Below are 27,893 nucleotides of genomic sequence, written 5' to 3'. Positions count from 1 at the left end.
ACTTACAAATCACAGTTAAATAAAGGAGAATATGCTGATCATATAATGGTTAATGATCGCTGTCATGGAAAACAAGAAAACCAAGATAAACCATACAAAGCAGAAGAGACTAGCCTATTCGTATGTAAAAATTTTAAGCTGTATGGAAAAAACAGGGCTCATTTTAGAGGTAAAGTTGTTTTTAATGTTAGTCTTTACAAACAGAGTTTGAAAAAGAATAAATGGACTTTTAAAAGATAGATTTTATAAATGAAAATGGTGAAAACTCTAAGCTATTAAAAGTTTATCATTTATTTACTAACATAAGTTCAAAGTTTTTAATCATAATAAAAATGTTTTGAAAAACGTGGTTCTCAAAGAGGCCCATCTAACAGCATTTCTAACACCAGCCAAATAACTTTACTTTTGGTATCTTAACCATAGCTTGCAAAAACATAGATGCAATGTTATGAAGCAGCAGTTGCGCCAGTCTCAATTTCTCAGATCAAAGAGTTCTTGCGGCAAAGCGCAACTGATGTGGTCTCAAAGACTTTATTAACTCCAGATGTAGGGAAATAGTCAGCCAATTCCACAAAAAGAGCAAGTCTCTTTTAGTTACAATCAGTACTGGCCACAAATTAAAACCAGACTGCTTATGTCATCTGATCACCTGCACATAGATGCCAGTTTTTTTTTTCCTCCTAGTTAATGATCTAATCAGACGTTTACATCTTAAGTATGATTTTGTATCACAACAAACAATCTTAAAATTAAGAGAAAGGAATATATATGCTTTAAGATGATTAAAATCTACCAGGAATCAAACTATTTAAAAGAGAAATAGAGGGGCGACTCCCTGGCTCAGTTGGTAGAGCTTGAGACTCTTGATATCCAGGCTGTGAGTTCAAGCCCCACGCTGGGTCTAGAGATTACTTAAAAAAAAAATAAAATCTTAAAAAAAGGTAGTTAAGTAATTTAAGATATTCCTGTAAAATGTGGTCGATATTTAGAACTTTTCTTTAGAATTCTAACTTCCGTTTCAGAATGTCAGGCTCACAATTGTTATCATGGGACTGTCTTTCTTCTTTCCCAAGCACTTACATTTTATCCTCTAGGTATGGTGATGAGAGAAATTTTGAGTGTCTGGTGAACAGAACTATACCATTTTTTCCAACCTGAATGAATATTACTGAATATCTAAGATACCTCCCTGTTAAGTCTGGCTGAACAGAACGAATCCACATCAATATCTCTAACGTCCTCATCTCATCCTACCCAAACTTAAGAGTGACAGAGCACTTCAGGGATGAATATTTATAATTACTCTTTACAGTGATTACACAATTATCCTTGGGATGTTTTAGCTCATTCAACCAATTGAAGTCAAGTTAACAAAAACATTCCTTTTTACTTGCTTGGATGATTCAGTTTAGTCATATGGATAACTCCATATTCAGAGCAGATCATTCTCTGTTTAGCTCTAAAGGCTGGAGCTGTGCACTGTTTCTTGATTTCAATGCATACCTCCTGTGATTAATACTGGAAACATCCCTGTCAAGCAGGGAGCCATAATGATTTTCTGATAGTTATATTAAGAAAAGATGCAAAGAAGTAGTAACTTTTGCTAAAAAGGTTTTTCTTTTTCATTTTGTTTCTGTTTTTTTAAATCTTGTCACATCCAGTGATGGGTTAAAAGACGATGTCACTCCCCATGCCTTTAAAAATAGATCCATAGCCTGTGTGGTGGCTGATATTTTTAAATGTCCCAAATGATGAGGAGATGAGTTGGGAATTTTCCTTAGTATGTGAGAATAGCTATAAATCTTAATTAAGATACCCTTCCACTGAAAAATGAGAGGAATGCTTTAGATGAGCACTACCCAATAGAGGTTTCTGTGATGATGAATATGTTCCACATCTGTGCTATACAATATAGTAGCCACTACTTACATGTGACTATTGAACACTTGAAATATGAGTAGTACAGCTGAGGAATTGAATTTTTAATTTTACTTTAATAGTCATATGTGACTAGCGGTTACTATATTGAACAACATAGGTTTAGATCATTTTTCATTACTCAGTTTAGAATTGCATAAATTATTTTGAAAAAAATATTCTTGGAGTCTCATAAGCTCCAAGGCCTATGAAAACCAAAATCAGCCTAAACTGTCAAAAAATTTAGGAACATCCTCACCTGATTTGGAAAAAAGAAAGATGGAGGAGCTTATCCATTTTTCTGAACATGCTCTAACACAGTAATTACTATCAAGATTTCATTATGTTTCGGCTTCTAATAGCTCTAAGGTCAAGATGATTTGAATAGCAGTTTTCTTTAAATTCCAGTAAGTATCATTAAACACTTTAATACATGCTAACATGGACCGCCAATATGTGAAAAGTTTAAAATAATAACAGAAATCATCTTTAGCACAGTCTTTATCAATCTACCAAAATAACAAAACAAAACATTTGGCTAATTTACCCTACCATCAATTTCAAAATAAAAGTGTAACATTATATTCAGGAACATCCACTTAATTTACCTTATTTTTATATAACTATATTTTTTAATTAAATAATAAAAATTTCACAAGATATACCCGAGTACCTAAAAACCTGGAAAAAAACTGGAAAAAAAGAAAACCACAACCTAAGTCAAATCCTATCTTCAAGAACTGTAATTAAACCTCCAGGCCAATAATTTTTAAGATATGCATGTTTAAGGGTCAATACTTAAAAATTAAGGAAAACTAGGTAATTACCATAAGAATTTATTTTTTAGTTATTGCTGATTAACCTATCCAAGTTCCTCACACAATAATACAAACAACAGTTTCTATTCCTGAATTTTGGGGGCCCTGAATTTAGTAAAAATAAGCTGTTTAAAAAAGAGTAAATAAAAATTTGGCTTTAAGAATTATACTGATTCAGATAAGGGTGCTAGGTAGGTGTTAGGGGAAGTTCAAGAAATTTCCTAAAAACAATTTTCTATTGATTTTTCTGATCATTTTGGATCCATTATTCTCTGTGAATACTGATCTAATGTATAAACTCAAATACAAAGCATCTTTAACTTAAATAGCAAAATTTTAAAGTTTCTGAAATTTAGGTCTTCCCAATTTCTTTGTTCCTTCTCTAATCAAAATTAAAAGAAATATAACCCCAAAGAAAGACATTAAAATTTTTAAATAAACTATGAAACTACTCTCTAATTGAAGAATTTTCCAATATCTAAGAATACTTAGATAACAGATTTGATAAATATTTCAATGTTTTCAGTATTTTATTATTACATAAAAATAGAAGTTTTGCCACTTTGCCAGAAAGTCCAATCTACTACTGGAGTCTTTATGGTAATTCCAAGCCCAAGGGGAAAAATATTTAGACAGTTTCAGTACCAAATACCATAAAAACCAAAACCAATGGCATCATAACGCAAAATATCTGAGGTACAAGGACTAACTCAAGGACATGCAAACCATCTCTGTCAAGGATTCTTTTTACCTAACTAGCCTGCTAAAAACACAACTGGAATTTCTGTAAAAGGGATAAAAATACATGTTTTTATTTTCAACAGTTTCATAAGTAAAAGGATCAATGTCTTTTCCCAAGAATTCCCAGAGACATGTGTAGGGGTGAAATGAAGTAAAATTTCCTCTCTAACAATAAGAAAACAAAATTCCAGTTTTCAGTACAAAGCAGCTTAAAATCAATTACTAGTTCTGCTGTCTAACAAGCATAGCTGGGTATTACTGGTTTTCAACTGTGAGAAAAATATCTTAGGAAGTCAAGCACATTTTTATTAATCTTAAGTTAACATCACTGGGCATTTTTCACCAGTTCTTTATTGTAACTGCTATCATTGTCATAATGATCTCAGTTTTTCCTGACAGATAAACTATGGAATTTTTAAGGGACTGGGTTTGAAACTTATGCTAGGATAATATACTAAACAAATCAATGAGTGTCACTCCTCAGCTCCCTACATTTTAAAGAAATTGAGATCCAACAATACAGAACCTGATCTCTTTCTTCAACACATTCATGAACTAGTAGAAAGGGATATAAATTTCTTTCTGAAACATTAATAAAGCTGACCAGTGACGACATAATCTCCTGGCAACGGCCGTAGTTTTACACTCCTTGGTATTTGTGCCCACAAATTAAGGGGAAAAAAAAATCCTTGGATTTATATCTAGAATATAGTCTCAAGATAGTTTTGGTAAAGGGGAGAAAAATCAAAGTAGATTTAAGCTAAAGTCCTTGACATTCTATGTTGTTAGCATTGTATCTTCACAGAATTCTTAAATTAATTCATGTTTTCCTCATCATACAAATGTTAGGTTTAACTCTACTGGGCCCATAGACAAGCTGGAAATTTGAATTAATTTACTTGTACTTTCTTCTCTCATGTTAATTAGCAATAAATCCCCAATGGAACCAAAATGTAGCTCTATGTACTTTCACGTTGGTTTCTGTGCTTTTATTAACTGAGAATGTTTATTTGCAACATAAGGCTTAGATGTATTTATAATGAAATTTTAGCTACTTTCTACTCTAATTCTTATGAAAATACAAGCTAGGTGGGCAGTCAGGTGCCAAAACCCTGGCTAAAGCAATTTTCAGTACTATGAGTTCTATTAGAAGAGGAGACCACGCTAGTCTGATTTCCTGAATTCTCAAACAAATCTGGTTTAAAGCTCTTCATCTTAAACAGAAACTAATAAAAATCTGCTTGACTGACCACATCAATCTCCATTCATAAAACTGTTAGTCTCATCATATATGCAAAATACATTAAGTATTTATAAGAATGGCCTCCTGTTTTTCTCGGTTTCATTTTCTTCCCAGTGTAGTATATTTTGATACAAATTATAGTAAGGATAAATGAAATCTGGCCCTTTACTATGGAGGCTAGTTAACTTGCCCTTGGGAAAACCTGCTGTTGGGAGAGAGATCTGGGTTCAATTCTGACCTCAGCACTTACTAACTGGGTGGGGCTTGAGCAAGTTACTTAACTTCCCTGAACCTCATTTTCCTTATTTATAAAAGAATGACAGTAACAACTAAATGACAGAGTGGTTGTGAGGGTTAAATGAGGTCAACATAAAGCCCTCAGTATAGCTCCTGACAGAGTAGCCCTTATAATCATGTTAGTTCCTGTCTCTTCTTTCCCAGATTCCATCCAAAGAAGCTCAATATTAAAAACGCATTTCTAAGCTTGAGTTTCAAAACTTGGATTTCTGTGTTGTCTCTGATAAGATTAAAATAATCCCCTCATACAATTAAAAGAGCATCATGTCTGTACTTGCTGCAATTTTTATACCTGGAACACTCTGTAGCATCTTCAGTTCAAGGCCTAGAAAATGGAGGCTGATCAGATCAGAGGAAGGCCGAAACTCCAGAATCCTCAAGGTGAAGAAAACGGGAATCCTCTCCTCCCAAAACTTTACTTCCTTTACCTCTAAGACTTTCTACCTTTCTGCATAAAGGACACAATTTAGTCATATCAATGAGAAAACTGAATGCAGGGCAAATTCTTTATACATAAGGAAGCTCAGAAACTCGTTATTCCTTGCTATTTTTTAATCTCACAAAATTGATATTCAAAATGGTTTTCAGTTTTCTGCTTATGATAAACACATATTAATATTTTACAGTATGTTACAGAATACAACCACACAAAGGCTACATATGATACAGATCATTAACCCCTTCTCTTTTCAAATAGTGGGAAAAACAGGGTTAATATCTTGGCTTTTCTTTTCTGCATATAGATGCCCAAGCCTGTTATATTTCCAATATAATACGATAACAAAATCTTAAATAAAATACAGAAAGCCTCTTCTCTCATTAATCTGTTTTTTGCTAGAGACTACTCAGTCTTATTGTTAAAATATCTCAACCATCCTTAAATACATGAAACCAACTTGAAAATTTAAAAATAAAAACTGGAAAAAAAAGATAAAGCGTTTTAAGACCAGTACCATTTAGGATTTCTTGCTCCCTAATACCCACAAAGGGATCTTAAAAATGAAATCAGTGGGAACTTGTTAGCATTTCAAACTATTAATCTGCCCTATCAACTAAAATAAAATGTAAGGTAGGATTAAAGAGTGAGCTTAAATTTAACCTGTTCACTATGAGGATTATATAAAAATTCCATAACTGAAGTAAGGAAGTATATTTCACTTAGAGTCTGGAAATTTTAAGTTAAAGCACCAGTTTTTACCATGATGGGTAGACATCCCTCAAAATATACAGTAAAATGAGGCATTCACATAGTTTCTGGATAATGTAATTACATACTACATCATTTTCTTATTGAAGAGTTGTAAGAGAATAAAAAAAACTAGAGGTGGTAAAAATAAAATACATATAAGAAAATACATTAAGACTAGGGCCTTATGATCCAGAGGACTAAGCAATATATCAGCTCTTTATGCATTTTTCAAGAACATAAAAGTCACCTCTGACCTATATCAGGCACAGGCTATCAATTTTCAGGCTACACTTCTCTATCATACCAGCTATGTCATCTACCATAAGTCTGGAAATACTTAATACCATCAAAGCTGTCCCCTGCCCCCAACCCAATGTAGAACAAAGAGAAATGTTGTAATAGAGTGATCTGTGCTCTCGAAAGAATAAAATCTAAACTCAATTTGAGTTACAGTCTCTCTGCTTCAGAGGCCCTGTATAATTAATTTTCCTGAACTCACAGACACACACACACACACACACACACACACACACACACACACACACACACAATCTTCAAAATGACTATTTTACTCAGAATTGGACATAAAAGTGTTTTCACATTTTAAATACAGTTAGCAAGGAAGCTATATAGAGATCAAGTAATTTCACTTATATTCCCCATCTAAATCTACCTCTCACATTTTCCAAAGTTCTGCTTATATGGCTAGTGGGAGCACATACTTTTTAATAAGTTTAGGATATTTTGGCTTGATTATCATCTATTAAGAAAGCTTACCCAAAAGTTAACAACCAAATGCTAACAGAGTCCAAAGAGGCATTCCCAAAGCAGTCAGAGAATGAAAAAGTACTTTCATTAGTTCTCATATACCCTGGTTAGAATCATATGCTACTTGAAAACATTTTCAACTGTTGAAAGGGAAGGAAGAAACATATCTGATTTTACACCTATTTTAGGAAAATGTGATTATATTTTCTTTATAACTTCAAGCATTAGCATTAAAAATGCCTCTACTCCCAACCAAAAAAAATCACTAAAGTCATATAGATATTTAAAAAGATACCAGAGGGAAAAATTTTTTTTGTAAAGATTGAGGAGGAAAATACTGAATTTCTGACATAAACCCAAGATTGTTATTTACTAGTATAACATTTTTACTATGCTTATCAATTATAAGGATAACTCCTAATCGTCCAGTGAAGTTCACTTTTAGAATATACAAAATCCTCTGACTTAAAGATACTTTTGTAGAAACATTCTAAATAATATTAAGTAATTAAAGAACAGAAAAGTCTTCCTTAGCAACACAGAAAGGTATTATTTTAAAACATCTAACCATGTGCTATAAATTGACCAGAAATACATTCTTTGGAAAACGTTTAAATGCATTCTTTGAAAAATAGTGATTTATTTTATGAATCTGTACAGGGTCAAAATTCTGGTTTGATTGGAAACAGATGGTATCCCAGTAAAGTCAGGCTCTGGACCTGAAACTCCAAACAGGAAATACGGCCCTCACTAGCTGACTGCTTCCCTAATCATTCCCAGAGCTTCATACTTGTTATTTTTATGAATATCCAAGATGACTTTCATCTTTCCCTTCTATCTACAAAGCATCAAACAATCCTCTCTCTCTGTGAGTGTATGTGTTTTATATATAAGTTGTATGTTTACAATATAAAAAGACATTGAAAAATATGTACTTTCAAGCTCACTGCTAGTAAAGACATCAGGGATTAAAAATAGTAACTCACAAATTCAGGTTTATTTTCTATCCTATTTTAAAAATAAAAGCCAACAACTATTGAGTAACAGTGTCAAAGGCAACTTTACTGACACTACTTACAAAGAAATACACAGTTTAAATGTATTGCAGAAAATGATAAAACCTCACAGGTTTTAGTAAAAAGCAATTAATCTACACTGTTTTCCATTAAATAAGCCAGTTAGAAGCTATATGAACAAAGAAAAGGACTTACCGTTTTCCCATTGTAGTAATACATCAAAGAATTGCTGCCCATTCCAGGGACAGGGTAAGCACAGTACATGTTGATTTTGAAAATGTTAGTTTGCAGCTAATGCACACAGCTTCTCTCCAAGACATACATCCACACAGCCAAGCAGAGTTAAGTCTTCAGCACTATGCATCCACACATGGATTTACTCAAAAGGAACTTATGCAAAATAGGACTGAACCAACTCACAGAGCAGAGAGGGAGGGTTTATGCTGTAAGTAACCTCTTTCAATTTCTATCAAGTCCTTGCATTGGTGGAGGATACCAATAAGACAAAGTTTGGGTATTTAAAAAAATACAAGTTACTTAGGAATGTTAAATAATGAAAAGAGAAAGACTGTCCCAGAGATAAATATCCCAAGAAATTGTTAATTTTGTCATATATATGATATATACCTCTCTCTCTCAAAGAAAGGCAAACTGACATCTCTTAATCTGTTTTTAGTTTTAACTAAATTAGAGTACAGGTGGCAGGGAAACCCAGCTTGCTATACCTCTAGCAACATTACCATCTGGCCTGGTCTAAAGTTGCTTCCAACTTTGATAAACACATGATCAAGCTATCAGGAATTGGAAACACTGAATCATGTGTAACAAGAAGGATCTAGACAGTTAAGCCTTGTACAAAATCACTTCCTGGAGAAAGCGGACCCATCACGTAAGTACCTCTTAACTAGCTGGAACAAATCATGATTTTTTTTTTAAGTTATAAAAATCATATTGAAAAAAATGTTGAAAGGAGCACATTTCATGAAAAAGTTCAGTACAAAAACTTAAAAAATTATCTTGAAAATAAATGTTTTTTAGCAGACCTGTTTTTTTCAGACCTATTTAATAATACAGATTTTCAGTTATAAATCTCCTTAAATTTCTCATTCACAACACCAATTAAAAGTTTATAATGGACTACGCTCTTCTAGACCATCTAATATGTAAAAGCAATTCAGTAAATAGTAGTAGTTTTGTTTTCCCTTATATAAAAGTATGAAAGGCTGGTGTGTATAACAGACAAGATGTGCACTATAGCTGATAAACCAAAAAAGGTTTTTAGATGTCTTTCCTCCAAGTTCATTACTGTTCTTAAAGAATACTTTTTATATTCATATTTTTATGTTAATGCTCAGATTTCTCAAAAAGGAAAAATAAGATAGAGGAATAAATGTCTCCTAGACTTAAATATTTTATTATACTTGTAAGTCAAAAGGTTTTAGACACTGCAAATACATATTTCTCCCACATATTATTTTGTTATTTAAAAATTTCTCAATTTGTCTTTTGCATTTGTCTGGATTCTAACCCAGAGAAACAAAATAGAAACGTTTATCTCCTTTCTCCCCATCAAAACCTCTTCGTATTACTCTCTCTTCTCCCTGTGCCTTGCAGGTTCTAACAAAACTGTGCCAATCAGAGGAGAGCTAACAAGCTGCAAAAAGGGGCACATCACCTTTTTTTAACGCACCTTTCATGAAGCAGAGCTCTTCTAAAAAATATTCCAGAAACATTCAATAAGAGGGCAAAAAATAAACAAAAAACCCAACCCATTCTTATGAAACATACTGATCAAATTATAGTAATAAAACCAGATCAGACAATAAGGCCAGCTAACTTCACAATGTTTAAAAGCTGATGGTATCGGAGTAACAATAAAACCTCCCTACATTCTCCAGATACAGAAAAGACTAAGCAGCAGCTGCAAAAGAACATCACTGTACAGCAGACTATTAAAATGCCAGTCTGCAGAGTGGTTTGTAACTTCCTCCCTCCTGAGAGACCACAAAGACCCATTTCAATCCTTAGAGCACTGTGTAAAAAGCTTTGATTTACAATTAACAATGCCAAGCCTTAAAACCATTCAAGTAAATTTTGCTCTTTCATAGATATAGTCGTTCTCTGACAGAATAGCTACTCTTAAAAAAAAAAAAGGATGGGAAATCGATCATCTAAAATAAAATTTCCTTTTTCTCTTAATGACTAAAAATTTAAAAATTTACTTTTGAATAGAAATTGAGGAGGAAAAGAGGGAAGCCACAAAACACTGATAATACTTGAACATTTTCTTCCTAAATCATTGCTCCAACTTGAGACAACTTTTATATATTGGTAACAACAACAACAAAATCCACTTACAGTAGTTAAGGCTCATTTCTCTGGGACTTGCCAGAAAAGAGTACTATTTTGTCTGATAAAACAAACAATATAATGTAAACCCAACTATACAATCTTGGCTATTAAAGCACAATGAAAATATCAGTATTTCACCATCAGTTCTTTATTTTAGATACAACTGTATGATACTCTGAAAGGAATAAACATATTCAGGCAAAAAGAAAAAGTTCAGAGTAAAGTCAGACACTATAATCTACTGTTCTAAAGTAGTTTATTAAGCAACTGGAGAAGTTTGCTATTAAAGCTGAAACCTGAATGTGAAACATAATAGTTTCTAAACAGGGTTGAGTAATTAAAAGCTTTTGCTTCTCCTTTTCATTCCTGCTTTCAAAAACAGAGATACAAAATCCATACACGTGTATTTAAGACACCTTCCTCTTCCCCAGTACACAACATATTCACTTGGTATACACACTACTGCCTAAATTGAAGGAAGAAGCAGAAACTTAGAGAGATCTACATATACATGACATTAAACTAATTTTTCAAACACAGTCAATCATCAAGAAAACGGTGGTAATCTAAATAAAATATTCCCATAGTCTACTTGTGTGTTATGGCAAGGTCTTTTGTTACCCCCATATATTTTTTTGAAGTCAGCCTTACCCTGAAAAAACTACAACTGGTTGACATAGACTGTAATTTTCTTTATCACAATTACAAATGATCTTTTATGTTGTCTTTTTTCTCTTCCTCAAAAATATTTTTTGAAAAATTCTAATTTAATCTATGCAACAGCTGCAGCACAATTTTTTTTTCTTAAGAAGAATCATATTACAGGAAAAAAAAGGCATATAGATGGATCAAGTGCTGCTCTAGTGAATGCAGTTGTTTAATCTTTGCCTTTTTTTTTTTTTTTTTTTAAAGGAACATGTCAAGGGTTAATCCTGTGACTCAGTCTGACAAAACGAGTCAGCTGGAGACAGGGCCACTTTTTAAACCTGATTTCAGACAGACGTGCAGTCTGCACAGGAGCTCTGAACTGTTCTGCACTTTTTATCCTGGATTGTTTCCACGAACAATTCTATGTAATCACTTATGTGTTATTCTAAGATGATGTGATCTAACTTAATATTCATGCTACCTCGTCTAATAATCTAAACAATCACCAAGTTTTATAACAAAATGGGCATTTCTGTACACATGGGCAACATGATTAATGAAAATGTCACAAAACCCTGAAAAGAATATGACTTGGAGCCATACATCTTTTATTAACAAACTGATGATCCTGGTTTGAGGATTATTGCATTTCACCGATTTTAAAGATGGTTCCCCTTTCTTCAACAGTTCAGGATGTGATGTTTATTGTCATTCCAACAGCCATCAAGCACAAACATAAACTAGATAGGACAAAGCTATAATGTACTTTGCCTAAGCAATTTTACTTCTTTACTGAAGATTTAGGAAAAGATGTTTTCGAAAAGTCTACTAGATAGGGACTTTCTGGCAGCTTCTGTTTAAATTCCAAGCCCCCATACAAAATTTCCTTTTTCCTTCTTATTTTTCTGTTGGTTGGGAAACAAGAAATATCTTCCTTGGAGACCTATGCAAAATTTCATGGAATTACCTACGCAATATTTTATTTTAATCTATTTTGTTAGCTCTTCTTTATCCTTATTTGGATCACTGTTACTCTCATCCCTGTTTTATAAACTATTCTTAAGCAAGAATGTTTCAAGAGTGACCTAAAGTTCTAAAAAGTTTTCAAAAGAAAATTTTAATTGAACTGAATTACACATCTTGAATTAATTAGTTAATAAAGGCCTTAACAGTTAATGGTTAATCTTATTGTACATTTTTCTAAAACAAGGAGGCAACATTCTGGTGTCCCAAAAGGCCAGAATATCTGGCTAGAAAAGTAAATCTAAAACCCGTTAGAAGATTCCTCGTGAAAAGTTTCAACATTATTTCTAAGTGAATCAACTCCTGGAAAATAAGACTTTCAGAGTGATAAATGAAGCCAAACAAAGTTCACATGTGAATAATTCCACAAATGAGCTCTGTGTTTTCCTAAGCATGAAACTCAGTAAATAACTAATAAATTATTGGATGCAAGGGAGGTGGGGGTGAGGATAGGTTTAAGAGGGATAGTAAGTGATAGAATCTACAAGTGGGCAGATTAAAAGCAAAAGACCCTTCCCCAATGCCTCCTCAGTCTTATTTAGCTTGTAGAGAGATGACTTGTGAATGAATCTGGTCTCCTAAATGTGCAGCATTTTAGTTAGCCTGGCTAACTAAGTCAGACACCACAATACCAGGTTTTTTGTTTTGTTTTTTAAAGATTTTATTTATTTGACAGAGACATAGAGAGTGAGCACAGATAGGCAGAGAAGCAGGTAGAGGGAGAGGGAGAAGCAGGCTCTCCACTGAGCAGGGAGCCCGATGTGGGGCTCGATCCTAGGACCCTGGGATCATGACCTGAGCCGAAGGCAGACGCTTAACCGACTGAGCCACCCAGGGGCCCCTGCAATACCAGGTTTTATATGTGAACATTATATTGTAGATTTTTCTAGTATATGCTGCTTTGTTACTAAAGTCATTCCTAAGTGTTCAGGAAGTTGCTTCTGGTCTTTTTCTAAAACCCTCACAATTTAGAAAATTTACTTTTGCAAAAGAGAAAACCAGAATATAAAACTCTAGCAAAATAATACATCTCTCTCTCGGGGCACCTGGGTGGCTTAGTCAGTTAAGTGTCTGCATTCGGCTCAGGTCATGATCACGGGGTCCTGGGATCAAGCCCCACATCAGGCTCCCTCTCCCTCTGAGAGCTTGTGCTCTCTCTCTCTCTCAAATAATCAATCTTAAAAAAAAATAATGCATCTCTCTCAAACCAATTAACATTCAATGCATATTACTTAAAGCTAATGCTATTGATGTGAAATCATATAAGGCATCTTCTAATACAACAATGTCACTCTAATTTTGCTGATACCATTCAATCAGTAAAGAGGCTTCCAAATACTGTTTTCCACTGTATGAAAATCTTAAAAATCAAAGACTTTATTTTGTGTCTTTTACTTAAGTGATACTCTGAAAAAATCGTTCCAATTACGCCTTAGTTTTGAGTACCTAAATCTTAGCCAAACCAAATAATAATCAGACTTATAGTGGAAGATATTTAGATTTGTCCGAATACTGGTACACAGTTTATTTTGATATTGGTTGGATATGAGGAGCGTCAACACACATATAAACATACACTTCTCAGAGCCCAGTAAAAACAATGCTGAAGTTCACAAATCATATTACCTGTCTCAGACAGAGAACATCAGATTTCTTATTGCTTCTTTACAAAAATCTCACGTCTAACTTGTTTTACAGATGCTTAATGGTTAACAAAATAGAAAACAACTATCGGTATAGCCAGTGGTAAGAATCAGCTATATAAACTACATTTATAGGGCAAAAGAACACTTGTTTAGTTCCTCTTTTGACAACCATATGAGTATAATGAGAATGTGTAAAAACAACCATAACTCCTGGAGGAGAAAGCAAATAAATCTCTTTTTGGGGTAAATAAATAGTATCCTCCTGATATCAATACGAAAAGAGCTGACAGATCATACAAAGCCTCTCAAAGGCTATCATTAGACACCCTTCAAGTGAGCTAGAACTGTAATTACTGAGAATATATAAAACCTGAAGCAAATTGCATGTTTCCTTTGATCACAAACTCACTATGACAAAGCAGTTTTCTTTGAAAAATTAAAGGAGGGGGTCCCCCCTTCCTGGTAATTCCTACATCTCTTGGCTGTCCATTTCTTTCCCCACATGAATTGCAGTTTGCCACTTCTCATTTGCCACTTGAAATAACATGGTAAGAGAACCATTAGCTATGTTGCAACTTGGTAATTTTCCTGCAGATGGCTCTATAATCATAGGACTGCCTAACGGTGTGTGTGCACGTAAAAAAAATGATGGACACCTAAGTTTTTAAATTCCTCAATAAACCAGCGCTTCTGAAGAGCTTTCAAGACAAAGTTTTTCGCTATTGACTTATTAGGCAACCCAACAACAAAACTGTAAGCAAACAAAGCTATTATTTAAAATCATCTGTAGGGGTGCCTGGGTGGCTCAGTTGGTTAAGCAACTGCCTTCGGCTCAGGTCATGATCCCAGAGTCCTGGGATAGAGTCCCACATCAGGGTCCCAGCTCAGCGGGGAGCCTGCTTCTCCTTCTGACCCTCTCCCCTCTCATGCTGTTTCTCTCTCTCTCTCTCACTCTCTAATAAAATAAATAAATAAAATCTTAAAAAAAATAAAATCATCTGTAAAACGTAAACATTTGGTCTTGGGTTAAGTTAGCTCTCACTTAGATTAACTGCCACATGATTTTTTTGTTTCTTCTGCAGTTTTTTTCTTCTGAGTTAGAAAGCACTAGATCCTTTCAATTTATGAGAAATGGAACAGCAACAAGATACTACGTCTTATTTTTAAAGAGACCAAAAGTAACACCTGCATTTTAGCCCACAGCCATTTCAAGAATCTGCAATCTAAAGTTTTAGGTAATTTATACATTAAACTATTTCTGGCCCCAATCTATGTTTTGTGTTTCAGTAAAAATTCTTGTTCGTGGTAATTTTTAAATACTTCATATCTATAATTAATTAAATATTTAGAGTCTACCAAATCATCCTGCCTCATATCTGTAATCAAGTAATCATTCAGTCACTGGAAGAAGTCACCCAGATCCTGAATTTATGGAAAAACCTATCTTAAAAAGAATGGTTTCTTACTATTAAATTCTGGTGACCATTCTCAACAAAAGTCAAAGAATACTTCATTTTGAAAGCACATCTGAGGGGCGCCTGGGTGGCTCAGTTGGTTGGGCGACTGCCTTTGGCTCAGGTCATGATCCTGGAGTCCCGGGATCGAGTCCCGCATCGGGCTCCCTGCTCAGCGGGGAGTCTGCTTCTCCCTCTAACCCTCCCCCGTCTCATGCTCTCTATCTCATTCTCTCTCTCAAATGAATAAATAAAATCTTAAAAAAAAAAGAAAACACATCTGAGAAGGGTATAATAAACTGGGGTGGAAATAAGAGATGGTGTCAGTTCAACACAGGACAAAGCAAAACAAAACAAAACTTCACTGGAAAGCAATAATGCGACCCAAACAAGTGTCCTTTATCAGACAGACCGGGAAACAGACACAAAACTTCGAAAGAAGAAACCTATTACTTGTTCTAAGTACTGTAAAAACTATTAAAAAAGGAAACCTCACTAAAGTGAGTGAGCCTGGAAGGGGAGCCATACCAGTCAATGTCAATTACAAGAAGGTCTGTCAATTATAGACCCCTAAGAGGAGAATCCTCAACTGGAAAAAATGATCAATGATCAATTATAGGGCCCAACAGGGAAAGACTTATATTGCATTTCCTACAAGAAACTTCCTCCACAGCTCATCGATGAGAAACATCTTTACCCTGAACACTTGCTTTTCTCTAAGGGGCTTTGCTTCAAAACAACATTCCCAACCTTTTCTCCCCGAGGTAACATTCCTCTCCTTTGTTGGACTTACCTATGGTTTTGCCATAGTTTGTTTGTCCTGAATTGCAATTCTCTGTTACTCCCAAATACTCATTTTTGCTGGTAAAACAACTTTTATTATTAAGGTCAACAGTATCTATATTACAAGTGCATATAATATGGCAGAAATATTCTCCCCATCATTCATTAGTACTCTGTAATGTGAGTTAGTCTGCTCAGGTTCCGAACACTTGGAGTGATACCATATAATGAAAAAGAGCACTGGACTAGGAGTCAGAAGATAGGGATCCAGGTTTTAGCTCTCTTAGAAGGTATGGGAGCTTCGGGTAGGACACTGCATTTCCCTGAGTCTAAGTTTCCATTTCTGCAAAGTGTAGGCATTAAATTAGGCCAAAGATGTCCTAGCCATTTCACCACCAATAAAACCTTATATTATCTACTCCACCCAAAAACACTGAATTCCTATTTTGAAAGATTTTTGTCTCTTGATTTTTTTATTAAATTATAACAAATATTTTTCCCTGTTAAAAAAGATAACAAAGCCATATAACTTTCATTCAGAACTTCTGATTAAAAGGGAAATGAAAATTTGCCATGCTGGGCTTAAATCACTCTAGTGAAAGAAATGTGATGTTTTACAGACCATGGATAATTTTATTTCCATAAACTACACAATGTTAGGCTTTTTTGAAATATTTTACATCTTGTATTACTATTTTTGAAGACCCAGGGCTGTGATTCACTGGCAGAGATGAGACCCACTGTCCACACCAACCTTAAATTGTATTTTTATAATTTTATGTGTGAGTGGCATAATTAAAAGCTTAAAAGTCTTACATGAAATGAAAGGTTGGTCCAAAAGGGAATCCAAAAACATAATTACAACTTCTTAGTCCCAAGGTAAATCTAAATGCTTTATATTCTAGTAACATTTATGCTAGCAAATGAAGTATTTTTATAAGGGGTTAGTTATATATTTTCATTTAAAACCAACAACTTTTGGGGTGCCTGGGTGGTGCAGTCATTTAAGCATCCAACTCCTGGTTTTGGCTCAGGTCATGATCTCAGGGTTGTGAGATTGAGTCGGGCTCCATGCTCAGCGTGGAGTCTACTTGAGATTCTCTTACCCCCTACCCCACCCTGCTTGTGCTCTCTTTCTAAAAAAATGAATAAATCTTTAAAAAAAGATAAAACTAACATCTTTTTAAATAGCTATGTAGTGTCTAAAACAAAATGGTAAAAAAAAAAAAATGAGGGTTAACATCTTACCAATAGGTAACCGCTCTTATCTAACTCTGTAATTGTTTAATTAGTTCAGTATCAATTTTGATTTTTTTTTTAAGATTTTATTTTTCAGTAATCTCTACACCCAACATGGGGCTGGAACTCATAACCCTGAGATCAAGAGCATACGCTTCACCAACTGAGCCAGCCAGGAGCCCCACAATTTTGATTTCTCAGTAATGTACAATTTGATCTACATGCCAGACATTTTATGTTTGACACAGCATCATGTGGAAAATAAAAGATTTTTGGCTATGCCCTTCAAACAAATATGTAGGTCTCTACAAAGATGGTTTGTTATAATTTTAGTAAGCAACAGAAAAGGAGTCAATGGGGAGCCTACAGTAATTACGTAGGCTGTGGCTCCTGCTCTATTTTGTAATAAAGAATTTTGGGCCTGTGAGTTGCTTCTTTCTGTCTTTTGGCTGGAGAATTTAGTAGATCAATAAAAGAGATTGTTATGTGGATTATAAACAAAGGTATATTCTGTAGTTAACAGGTAGGCTGGAAAGTTTACTAGGTACAATAGGAAAGTAAAGAGTGAAAAGGAGGTAGCAATACCATAGTACCTTTACAAGTGTGTGACCCTGAGAACACTCGTTTACCCTAACATTGGTTATTTCAGATGGAAATAATTGATATATATAACATACAAATATATATAAAGGTTCATTGGTTATTTCAGATGGAAATAATTGATATATTATATATAACATTCAAATATATATAAAGGTTCAAACTATTATTGCTGTTAAAATTAGAATAAAGGTCATTTGAATATAAGAACATAACTATCAAATTCTGAGACCTCACACAGAAAACCAAATGCAGATCTTCCTAACTCTATCTAACAGAGGGAAAGACTAAGTCTATATAAACAGAAAGAATTTCAGTGATCTTTGCCACTGAAAAGACTTCCACTTTTCTGATAAAAAATTGTGGAGATTTTCTTTTCCTCCCTGAAAAGCTTTTTACAAAGTTTAAGCATGTTAAACACTTATAGATGGATAAAATATACCTAGTTCACCTTGAGGGATATATTACTTTCAGATTACCCAGTATGTTGTTTATGCCTTCTGAGGCAACTCAGCTGAGCATGGTCCAGGATGAAAGAAGAGCCATGGCTATACTGCAAATCATTTGAGTTTGTTCATTTATTCAACAAGTATTCACTGAGCATCTATTATGCACCTAGGTGCTGCAGATATAGCAATAAACAACATAAAGAAAACTCCTGCTTTACCAAGTTTCTCTTGGTTGAGACAGATAAACAAATTCTAGCATTTCAGAGGGTAATAGGTGTTATATAGAAAAATACAGCAGGTCAGAAAAGGGGGGGTGATGGAGACATGTTGCCATTTTATGTAGGATGGTCAGGAAAGATCCCCAGCAATAAAGTAATATATGATCAAAGAGAAAAGTAGGTGAGAAAACTATGTGGATACTCAGTGAGGTGTGCTCTGGCAGAGAAAAGAGTAAATGCAAAGGCCCCAAGGCAGGCTTGATATCTTTAAGGAGCAGTAAAAAAAGGGCAAGTGTGTGGGCAGATGGGTAAATTAGTGGAATATGGTATCTGGGAGTTAGTAGGGGTCAGCTCAGAAGGGTCTTGAAGGCCATTTTAAGGACTTTGGTTTTAGAGTGGTAAGAAATGCTACTGGAAGATTTTGAACAGAAGAATATCATCCAATTTAGGTTTTAAAAGTATCTTCCTGTGTTAAAAAAAAATGACTTAAGGAAAACTGAAGACTAGTTGGGAAGATGTTGCCATAATTCAGGAAAGAAATAAAGGTGGGCCTGGACAATAATGATAGCAACAGGTGATAACAAACGGTCTAATTTCTGAAGATAATTTTACTATGAGGAATTTAGTATGGAACCATAATCATTATTTCACTTTTATGTCAGTGAAACCATAACTTTTTCCCTTTAGGAACAGGTTTCCTGTATTCTGGTTTTCCATACTCCTCTGTCACATGAGGATCATGACCCTATATTGTTAATTAGGCCAATCCTGGTGCACTGTAATGGCTGAATTACCTATAATTTACCTTTTATCCCCCCACAAATTTACTCCTACTATTGTATATAGCCAGGAGCTAAGTGCATAAATGAGAAAAAGTAGGACAAATAATTCAGTTTCTTATACTAAGGAAAGAAGTTAACATATTTTTGACGATTTGAATAGCTGGAGTAGGAGGAAGGTGAAAAGTACTGCTTGGAGCAGGAAGTCATTAACAGATGATGTTCCCTACTATAGGTAACTTAAAATAATGGCCTTACAGTATTTATTTTTATCCTTTTAATTTAATTCAAAAAGCATTTCCTGGATGTGCCCAGAGGGCAACAATTACTCAATAGAAAAAAAATTGCAAAATTACTACTTCCCATAGGTCAAAGTTACGTTTTGACTATAAGCATCGTGAAGACAGGGTACAAGTGTCCATGCTTTATTCATACTTAAATCTATAAAGCCTAAAATAATTCTTCACTATAATAAGCACTTAATATAAATTTACTGACTTTAACAGAATGGATCCATATTCCACTTACTGGAGACCTAGTAAATGGAGCCCATTTTGACACTAGAGTGTCAAGGCGTTTCTAATTCTTATTTAAATTACTGGGTTTTAAAATATACAAATATCTTTGGTGATGTTGAAAAAAATAATTTGATTTCAAATAATATCAAGTTATATACAGTTTAAAAAAATTAGGAAGCACAAGTCAGAAAACCTGATAAGAGTTTTATTACTTATTATTTCTTATTAATACTAGCCATCTAAAGCTAAAAGGGGAACTAAATAAGCCATAAATATTCACTTAAATTTATAAAGATTAACATTGAAAAAATGATTTTTCTAGTCATGGGATGGAAGATTCTCAAGTTTCATATGAAACTTTTATGTTTAGAGAGTGTTCATGTTTCTTTTTTTTTTTTTAAGATTTTATTTATTTATTTGACAGAGAGAGCACAAGCAGGGGGAGCAGCGGGCAGAAGGAGAGGGAGAAGCAGGCTCCCCGTTGAGCAAGAAGCCTGATGCGGGGCTCGATCCCAGGACCCTGAGATCATGACCTGAGCCCAAGGCAGATGCTTAATGAATTGAGACACTCAGGAGCCCCGAGAGTGTTCATGTTTCAACAGAATCCATTTCATAATCAATTTGGGTTGGAATTCATTCTCAAGCTGTTAGGAACAACCTTTTAGCTTTGGGTTCTATGAGAAAATTCGACCAGGATAAAAGATGATGATTGGGCACAGAAATATCTAAGTTTAAGTAAAAAATTATAGTAGGACTGTTTATATCAAAATCAAATTATTTAAATACTTCAAACCCAATTGTTTTAAATAATCATTTACTTATATATATATATTCATAGGCTTACTTTTGATGTAGTAAACTCTCCTGCATATTATTACCTAATGTGACATTTAAATCTAGAAAAATTATGACAGTGTACCACCCACTTTATACATTGAGGCTTTTCCACTATCATAGTTAGAGTAACATAAATAACAGTTCTGGAAAGTTTCTGTCAATACAATAAGCTCTAGCCCAGTGCCCAGAGCCTTAAGGAAATGAAAAGGGACTAATGAATATCATCAGGTAATGAATCTAAAAAGCCCATAAATAACCAGGGAATAGGCCTAAAATGTATTTAAGTATTCATAAAATTATATAAAATGTATTTAATTTTACTTAATTTTGTTTCTCTTTGGGTCTGTTCTTCACAGGAACTACACTGTGGGAACAAGAATGCATCTACTTTAAGCATATAACTTGTGTTAAGTCTAATGCAGGGGTTGGCAAATTATGGCTGTGGGCCAAATGTGGCCCACAACTTGATTTTACAAATAAAGTTTTATTGGAACACAGCCATGTCCATTCATTTATGTATCATCTGTGGCTTCTTTCATGCTCTGGTAGCAGAGTTGTACAGTTGTTACAGAGACCATCTGGCCCACAAAGCCGAATACATTTTCTAGGTAACCCTTTACACAAAAAGTCTGGTGACTCCTAGTTAAGTACATTGAGGTAGAATAGAAATATAGGCTATTAACAAAAAGGTAAGCAGGTTCTAGCAAATTTTCAGAAACATAATTTCTAGAACCAAATTATGTTTGAACACTAATAAAATGTTGGCATATTATAGATATGTTGAGTTATGTATTAAAATAATTACAGATGGGTGCATCTGGGTGGCTCAGTCGGTTAAGCATCGAACTCTTGATTTTGGCTCAGTTCATGATCTCAGGGTCATCAGACTGAGCCCTGCATCGGAATCTGAGCAGAGTCTGCTTGTCCTTCTCCCTTTGCTCCTCCCCCTGCCTCAAATAAAGAAAATCTTAAAATAAAATAAAATAATTACAGATGATAAAAGACAAAAACTTTGAATGGTCAACACATTAAAATTTGTTTAAAGTCTATTCAATAGGGGCGCCTGGGTGGCTCAGTCATCAAGCCTCTGCCTTCGGCTCAGGTCATGGTCTCAGGGTCCTGGGATCGAGCCCCTCAACAGGCTCCCTGCTCAGCGGGAAGCCTGCTTCTCCCTCTCCCACTCCCCCTGCTTGTGTTCCCTCTCTCGCTGTCTCTCTCTGTCAAATAAATAAATAAAATCTTTAAAAAAATAAAATAAAATCTATTCAATAAATAAAACACAGTGGAGAAATTAGGAACTATCTTTGGACTGTTTAAAATGCTTAAAAGTCTAACTATGCATTTAAAAATATTGCATACATTACAGTCCTTGAAATTAGGTACTACACAAATATAATAAATGACTTTTCAAGGTAAAATCACTACTGGTTAAACAAAGGGAGTATCAGAGATGGCAAATTTCACATCAGCAAATTATTTAGGATGTAACTGCCTTCCCTAACTTAGAATGAAATCCAGAGCCCAAAACATCCCCAGTGATAAAATTTGGAATTTCTTAATTTATTCCTTCTTTCCTATACTTGCAAAAACAATCCTCAGTTGCATTTAGATTTAAAAAACCCTTTCATGGTTCTATTGATGCTGAACACCCTGAGAGTGGGCTTAAACTCTAAAAGCATTCACATTAATTCAACTACCACATATACTTTAGAGACTATACAAGTTACACACACGAACACACATTGGATCTTATCCTACATCTGGTTTAGGAAGTCTTAAAGATCTGAAATACCAGCAACTGAAGAGTTCAATAAACCTTAAAAACGAGCTCTGAAATTCAGATGTTCTTTCTTTTCTAAAAAATAAGAGAGGTCAGAAAATAATAAATATTGCCGTGATTATATAACCACATCAGTAGAAACAACTGGATACACAGGACTCACTCACTGGTTACTTATCCTTCTACTTTTTGGCTTAAAATAAGATCAAAGCCATTACTGGCTCATCACAAAAATGAACATCTTAGAACTATGGATTAAAAGCCTATTATCTACACTGATACAATTCTGACACTGTTCAGAACAGTGGCTACTGTCAGCATAAACAGAAGCTATTTCTTATTAATGTCTGAAGAAAATCTTTCATTCAATGGCTAAACTGAATATAAGTTTGGAATGGATTATAGAACCATTCTCTTCATTTATTTATTTTATTTTATTTTTTTAGAACCATTCTCTTTATATACTAAGATTTTTCTGCTAGTCTGACCTATAAAGTCAGAGAAAGAATTAGCCACTTTGGAAATTTTATATCACACTGGCCTTCAAATAGAGACAGCTTATCTAACTGCCAGAAATAAGAAACTCTCAAGTACCTACAGTTGTTCTGTGCCCTCTATGCTTGTCTGCCAAAGGAGCTAAGCTCACACCTAATCCAACTCATGTTCAAGAAATGGAGGGTTCACACTCATCAAGTTCAGCTGAAGCTGGTGCTGTGTGTAACTACTGTTTATTCCAGAAGCACTAGGATTCTTGCTAGTCTTAAAGGCCTCAGATAATTGTCTATAATCACTCTGTTAGCTTCCGAGTGACTTATATAAGTCACTCCCTTTGAGAGTATTCTACTTGCTCCTCATCTTGCTTGCTATTTTTTCTTTTCTTTTTTTTTTTAAGATTTTATTTATTTATTTGACAGAGAGAGACACAGTGCGAGAGGAAACACAAGCAGAGGGAGTAGGAGAGGGAGAGGCAGGCTTCCCGCTGAGCAGGGAACCCGATGCGGGGCTCGATCCCAGGACCCTGGGATCATGACCTGAGCCGAAGGCATGATCCCAGGACTCTGGGATCATGACCTGAGCTGAAGGCAGACGCTTAACGACTGAGCCACCCAGGCGCCCCGCTTGCTATTTTTGTGGATAAACTGGAGATAACAGTCTCCTATAGTTCTAATCCTTTACCTTTTTCTTACTGGCTTAGGTTGCCTGTAATCTTTTAAATGGTAGTTTTCCAAGTCAAAATTCACACTAATTTTTAAAAAGCCATTCCTAACAATACAAAATCCCATAAAAACTTGGGGAGAAAGAAGGCATCATTTCCTAAACTATAGCCAATTACCAAACGAAAGGCTATGGAACTGCCTATCTGCAGCAAAGCAAGAAAAGGTGGATTCTAGGCTGCTTCGATTCACCTCAGAGGCCAAGTTCCTTACACAGGGGTAAAGAGTTAGCAAAAAAAATTTCTTCTTGATGCCTGAACTGGTAAAATACACTTTGAGAGTTTAACTACAGAGCAAAGAAACTATGTGATAAACTGTAATAGCTTTTCTGGGGAAAATATATACACACTCAAAAACAAAGGACAAAGTACAGCATAGCATTTGGTTAAGAAACAAACATTGTGTCATCAGCCTATGTCGGGGACTATAAGCCAGTTACATTCGAAACAAATAATGAATACATGCCACATTCAAGAAGATGTTAAAATTTGATGTTCAAAAGATGTTTTCAAGTGCTACTGAACAAGAACAAAACTCGAGGAAGAATTTGGGTCTAAAAAGTTAGCATTCTGGAATTTGTCTATGTGTTTATTTTCTGGTGGTAAAAATTTTGAAAGTGTCTTGCTTCTTTCTTATTTCAGAATTCTGCATCTTCTGCAGCATATTAAAAAAAAAGGATCTATGTCTCAAAATGCTAACAACAAATTAGGAGATAAAGAATAAGAAGCAAAGAAACTTCTTTCCATCTGAGAAATGCTTCAGAGGGGCATAAAGATGTTAAACCAATGATAAAAAAATACAGGGGGGAAAAAAAACAGACTCCTTATAGTTGAGAAAGCAAAAATAAGTAGTATGAATTCTAGGCAGAATTTGATTCAACGAATTTTCTCTCCTACAGGTTCTTTTTCTGAAAATGAATGCTTTCTAAACAAGAGCAGCTACGATTTACCACTCATGTGCCAAGCACATACATCACATATGCAAGTCTAAGTAACATAGTAACTTTTTTTCTTTCTGTGTAACATTTATCCCTCCTTATGTTTTCAAACTTTTGCTTGCGTTTTAGCAACATTTGGTAAAAATGAAATGCCGAAGTTCTTTAAATTTCGGGCTGCAGTGGTAGGAACTAGAAAAAATAAAGAACCTTTATTTTTGAGTGTCTATTATATGCTGGGCACATGTTGGGCATAGGATACCTGCACACTAACATTTGAGAAGGGCATTATTTTCTCCTTGGTGTTCAGAAAACTTAAAAGCAAGTTCTCCAAGGTTTTAAAATAAAAAGCAGCTGAGATCAGATAAAACCCATTATCTGCTGGACTGGAAAATCTGTGCTTTTCTACATCATCCTTTCAGATGGTGACAGGTTCTTAAAAGAACAAAGCTAATTAAAAATAAATTTGATCAACAAAAACATAATTGACAGAATATGGCTTAAATTTAATATACTAAACAGGATGTTTTATGAGTAAACCAAGATACGTAATATGCTTAACATTCAAAATATACAGAAAATGGTCCTTGTTATTAAATTAGGTTGTAATCTTGGCTGTATGTGTGATCTTAATATCTCTGAGTCTCAATTTCCTCATTTGTAAGAGGGTATTAGTTATCTTAAAGAGGTGTGTTAAAAAGATTAAAGATTAACATAATACAGATAATGGTGAACACAGATCCTCATACATATAAGTCCTACACCTCTGTGAGTCTGTAAAGGATGCTAACAAACACAGAACAAATGTTTCTTTCTTTCTTTTTTTTCAATTACTAGGAAAAAACCACAACTGCCCCCAATCCATATCCAGTGCTTCAAAATTTTCCTTAAACGTTGTATCTTAGTACAAATCTGATACAGATGAAAAACAACCAGTGTACACAGAAGAACAAAGACTAAAGTTACTGGTTAGAGAAGGGGAGAGGAAGCTCAGAAACCTTAAAAAAGCAGGAAAACACCTCACAAAGTCAAAGTACCATGCCTTCTGAAAGTCTCCCAGATAAATCTTAACAATTACAAATGCCGCCTATTATTTATCGGCCAGGATACTTTAGGACTTTATCCAGGGTAGACTGCTGTGACAGTTTATACCTTTTCATATCTGGACTGATTTTATATGTTCCCCAATCCTCCTCTGAGCGGGAAAGTGAGTCTGTTATAGGAAAAGTACAAAAGTTGTATCTGGTATAGAATCCAGTAATGCTGTACTTCTAGATGTGTCCTGAGCATGTGTTTATTTTTTCACATTTATGCCTTTTACCTGTCTGGTTCATCCTCCCTCTTCTCTAACAGAAGAATTGCTACTCATCTTTCTGGACACAGTTCAGATGTCAACTCCTGAGGCCATTAGTACTTCCCAAGGTAGGGTTAGTTCTACCTACCCTGTGTTTCCAGAGTGCTTGGTATACACCCTTACTTGCCTCACTGCAATGTAATTAATTCACCGAATGCTTGTTTCTCATACTAGATGGTTTTTAAGTTCCTTGAAGGTAATGATAGTGTGTGTATATGGTAGAGTTTTCAATGTCTAAGTGTCATTTCTAATGTTGCTGCTACCACTCTACACTGTCCAGTATTTCAACCTATCTAGAAAAGCAGTGGAAAACGTAATGTACTTAAGGACACTTTTTTTTTTTTATCAGTAGGAAGGAACCTAGGCTCACTATGCTTTTTGGTTATGTACTGGGCACATCAAGGTTTTTTTTTGGCAGGGGAGGGTCACATCAGTTTTAAAACTGTAAGTACTTAGCATTTTTAGACCTGAAAGGAAATTCAGATTTCTCACTTCAAACTTCCTAAGGGCTAACTGACAAGTCCAGGGTCACAGAGTTAATCATTAACTGAGCCAGCAGATTCGAGCAGATCATTCTCTCAACCTTTACTGACCATACTGCTTTAATAATGCCAACACAACCTTACTGGGCCTTTGTCCACAGACAGGAATTACCATTCAGCTGATCTGCAGAGGGGAATATAGGAGCTGAGGTCTGTGCTTATGATACCTAAAGTTATATATATCAAAACTTACAAAAAGAAAAGGCCTCTAACCAATGCTCTGTGGTCAATTAAGTAGATTATCAGTTTTGCATGTTAAGTAACCCTGCCTACTGTTTTATGTAGCAGTATGAGTAGTACAGTATTAACCTAGTTCTTCTACTGTTTCTTTAGTAAAGGTAATATGTATTTTATAGATGATTAAAGCTATTTTGGATAACCAGCAAACTGAAATCTGAGAGGTTACTGCCAAGTTTCTAGTTTCGTTTGGGAAGTATGATATTCAAATGGTCATGAAATAAAATATACATAGTCCATTTTCATTTTTATACCTTTTTACAATTCATATTGTTAAAGGTCTATACATTGCATATATTTCAGTAAAAGCATTTCAATAGAAAACTGTAACTTTAAATTCCCATTTGCTTTAGATACTGAAAAGGTAAATACTGTAACCATAAGTATTCTCAGAAGTTTATTATTTTGGTAATATTTATGAAAGTATCATTTTTAAAGTTTTTAAAATATTCTCTTTAAGAAAACAGAGATTTCAACATAGCATTTAATCTAAAATACACTTTCAAGTAATTAAAATGCATTTATTCTTTATATATCCTTAATAACATTCAATATGTCTAAATACTATTTTCAGCATGGTTTCTAAATATTGTATGTTTGAGATGGATGTTAAATATAGAATTGCAAACACTGAATTCTATTCTGTTCTGTACAAATACCTAATAAATCCTGAGTAAGGTAGTTAGTAACACAATATATAAGTAGGCTTGGCTTATGAAATTTCCTAATGGTTCTCAAAGAAATCCAAGTTCAGAATTCAGTGGCCTTCCCCTTCCCTGTGGCTTGTCCTGACACATGAGACAGTAGAGAGAACTACCTCCAAGTAGTGAATGCTGTTATGATTAGGGAATACTGGAGGGAATAATGGTTACCTCTTGTGTGTATACTCTTTCCAGGCTGTTCTATTTTGCCCTTTTGTTTTAAACATGAAAAAACTACGAAACACTGAAAATAGGTTGTTTCTTAAAATCAATGTCAGGCTAAGAGAAATAGGATGAATTTTTCACTTACAAATCTGATATTTTTTTTCACCTGTGCAGTTCTGCTAAATATTAATATGCAATTTAACTTTTATTACTTTCATTGAATTATGGCAATAAATTACAAGAAAATTGCACGGTTACATGGTTTAGCAGTTCTGTCAGTTTTAAATATGATTTCTGTTAATCTAGCAGAAATCATCTGTTATACTGTTGAACCACCTACCCCTGCACAGCACACAACTGTTAAAATGTAAATTGCCCAACTATTTTTAGCTGTTGTTGAAAAAAAATTCCTGTCTTCGGGAATAATGATT

General features: G+C 34.5%; 1 protein-coding gene across 14 annotated transcripts in view; it reads right to left on the bottom strand.

The window, feature by feature from the left end:
* Nucleotides 1-27,893, bottom strand: part of TCF12 (transcription factor 12) — a 375,554-nt gene that overhangs the window by 50,634 nt on the left and 297,027 nt on the right. For 2 of the 14 annotated variants that reach the window (XM_025883888.2, XM_025883890.2), the window contains exon 1: nt 8,185-8,318. The exons of 10 other annotated variants lie outside the window; for them this stretch is intronic. In XM_025883888.2, the coding sequence (XP_025739673.1) occupies nt 8,185-8,253 (69 nt within the window). In that variant the 5' untranslated portion in view covers nt 8,254-8,318. Of the gene's footprint in view, nt 1-5,308; nt 5,449-8,184; nt 8,319-27,893 lie in introns of those variants that run through there. 2 more of the 14 variants (XM_025883889.2, XM_073877075.1) reach the window with 2 other exon arrangements.

Source organism: Callorhinus ursinus, unplaced genomic scaffold, assembly GCF_003265705.2.
Source record: "Callorhinus ursinus isolate GAN/ISIS: 27379988/994484 unplaced genomic scaffold, GSC_fseal_2.0 scaffold25, whole genome shotgun sequence".
Taxonomy (NCBI): Eukaryota; Metazoa; Chordata; class Mammalia; order Carnivora; family Otariidae; genus Callorhinus; species Callorhinus ursinus.
Note: the sequence above shows the minus strand (reverse complement) of the source record. Positions and strands in the feature narration are given on the sequence as shown.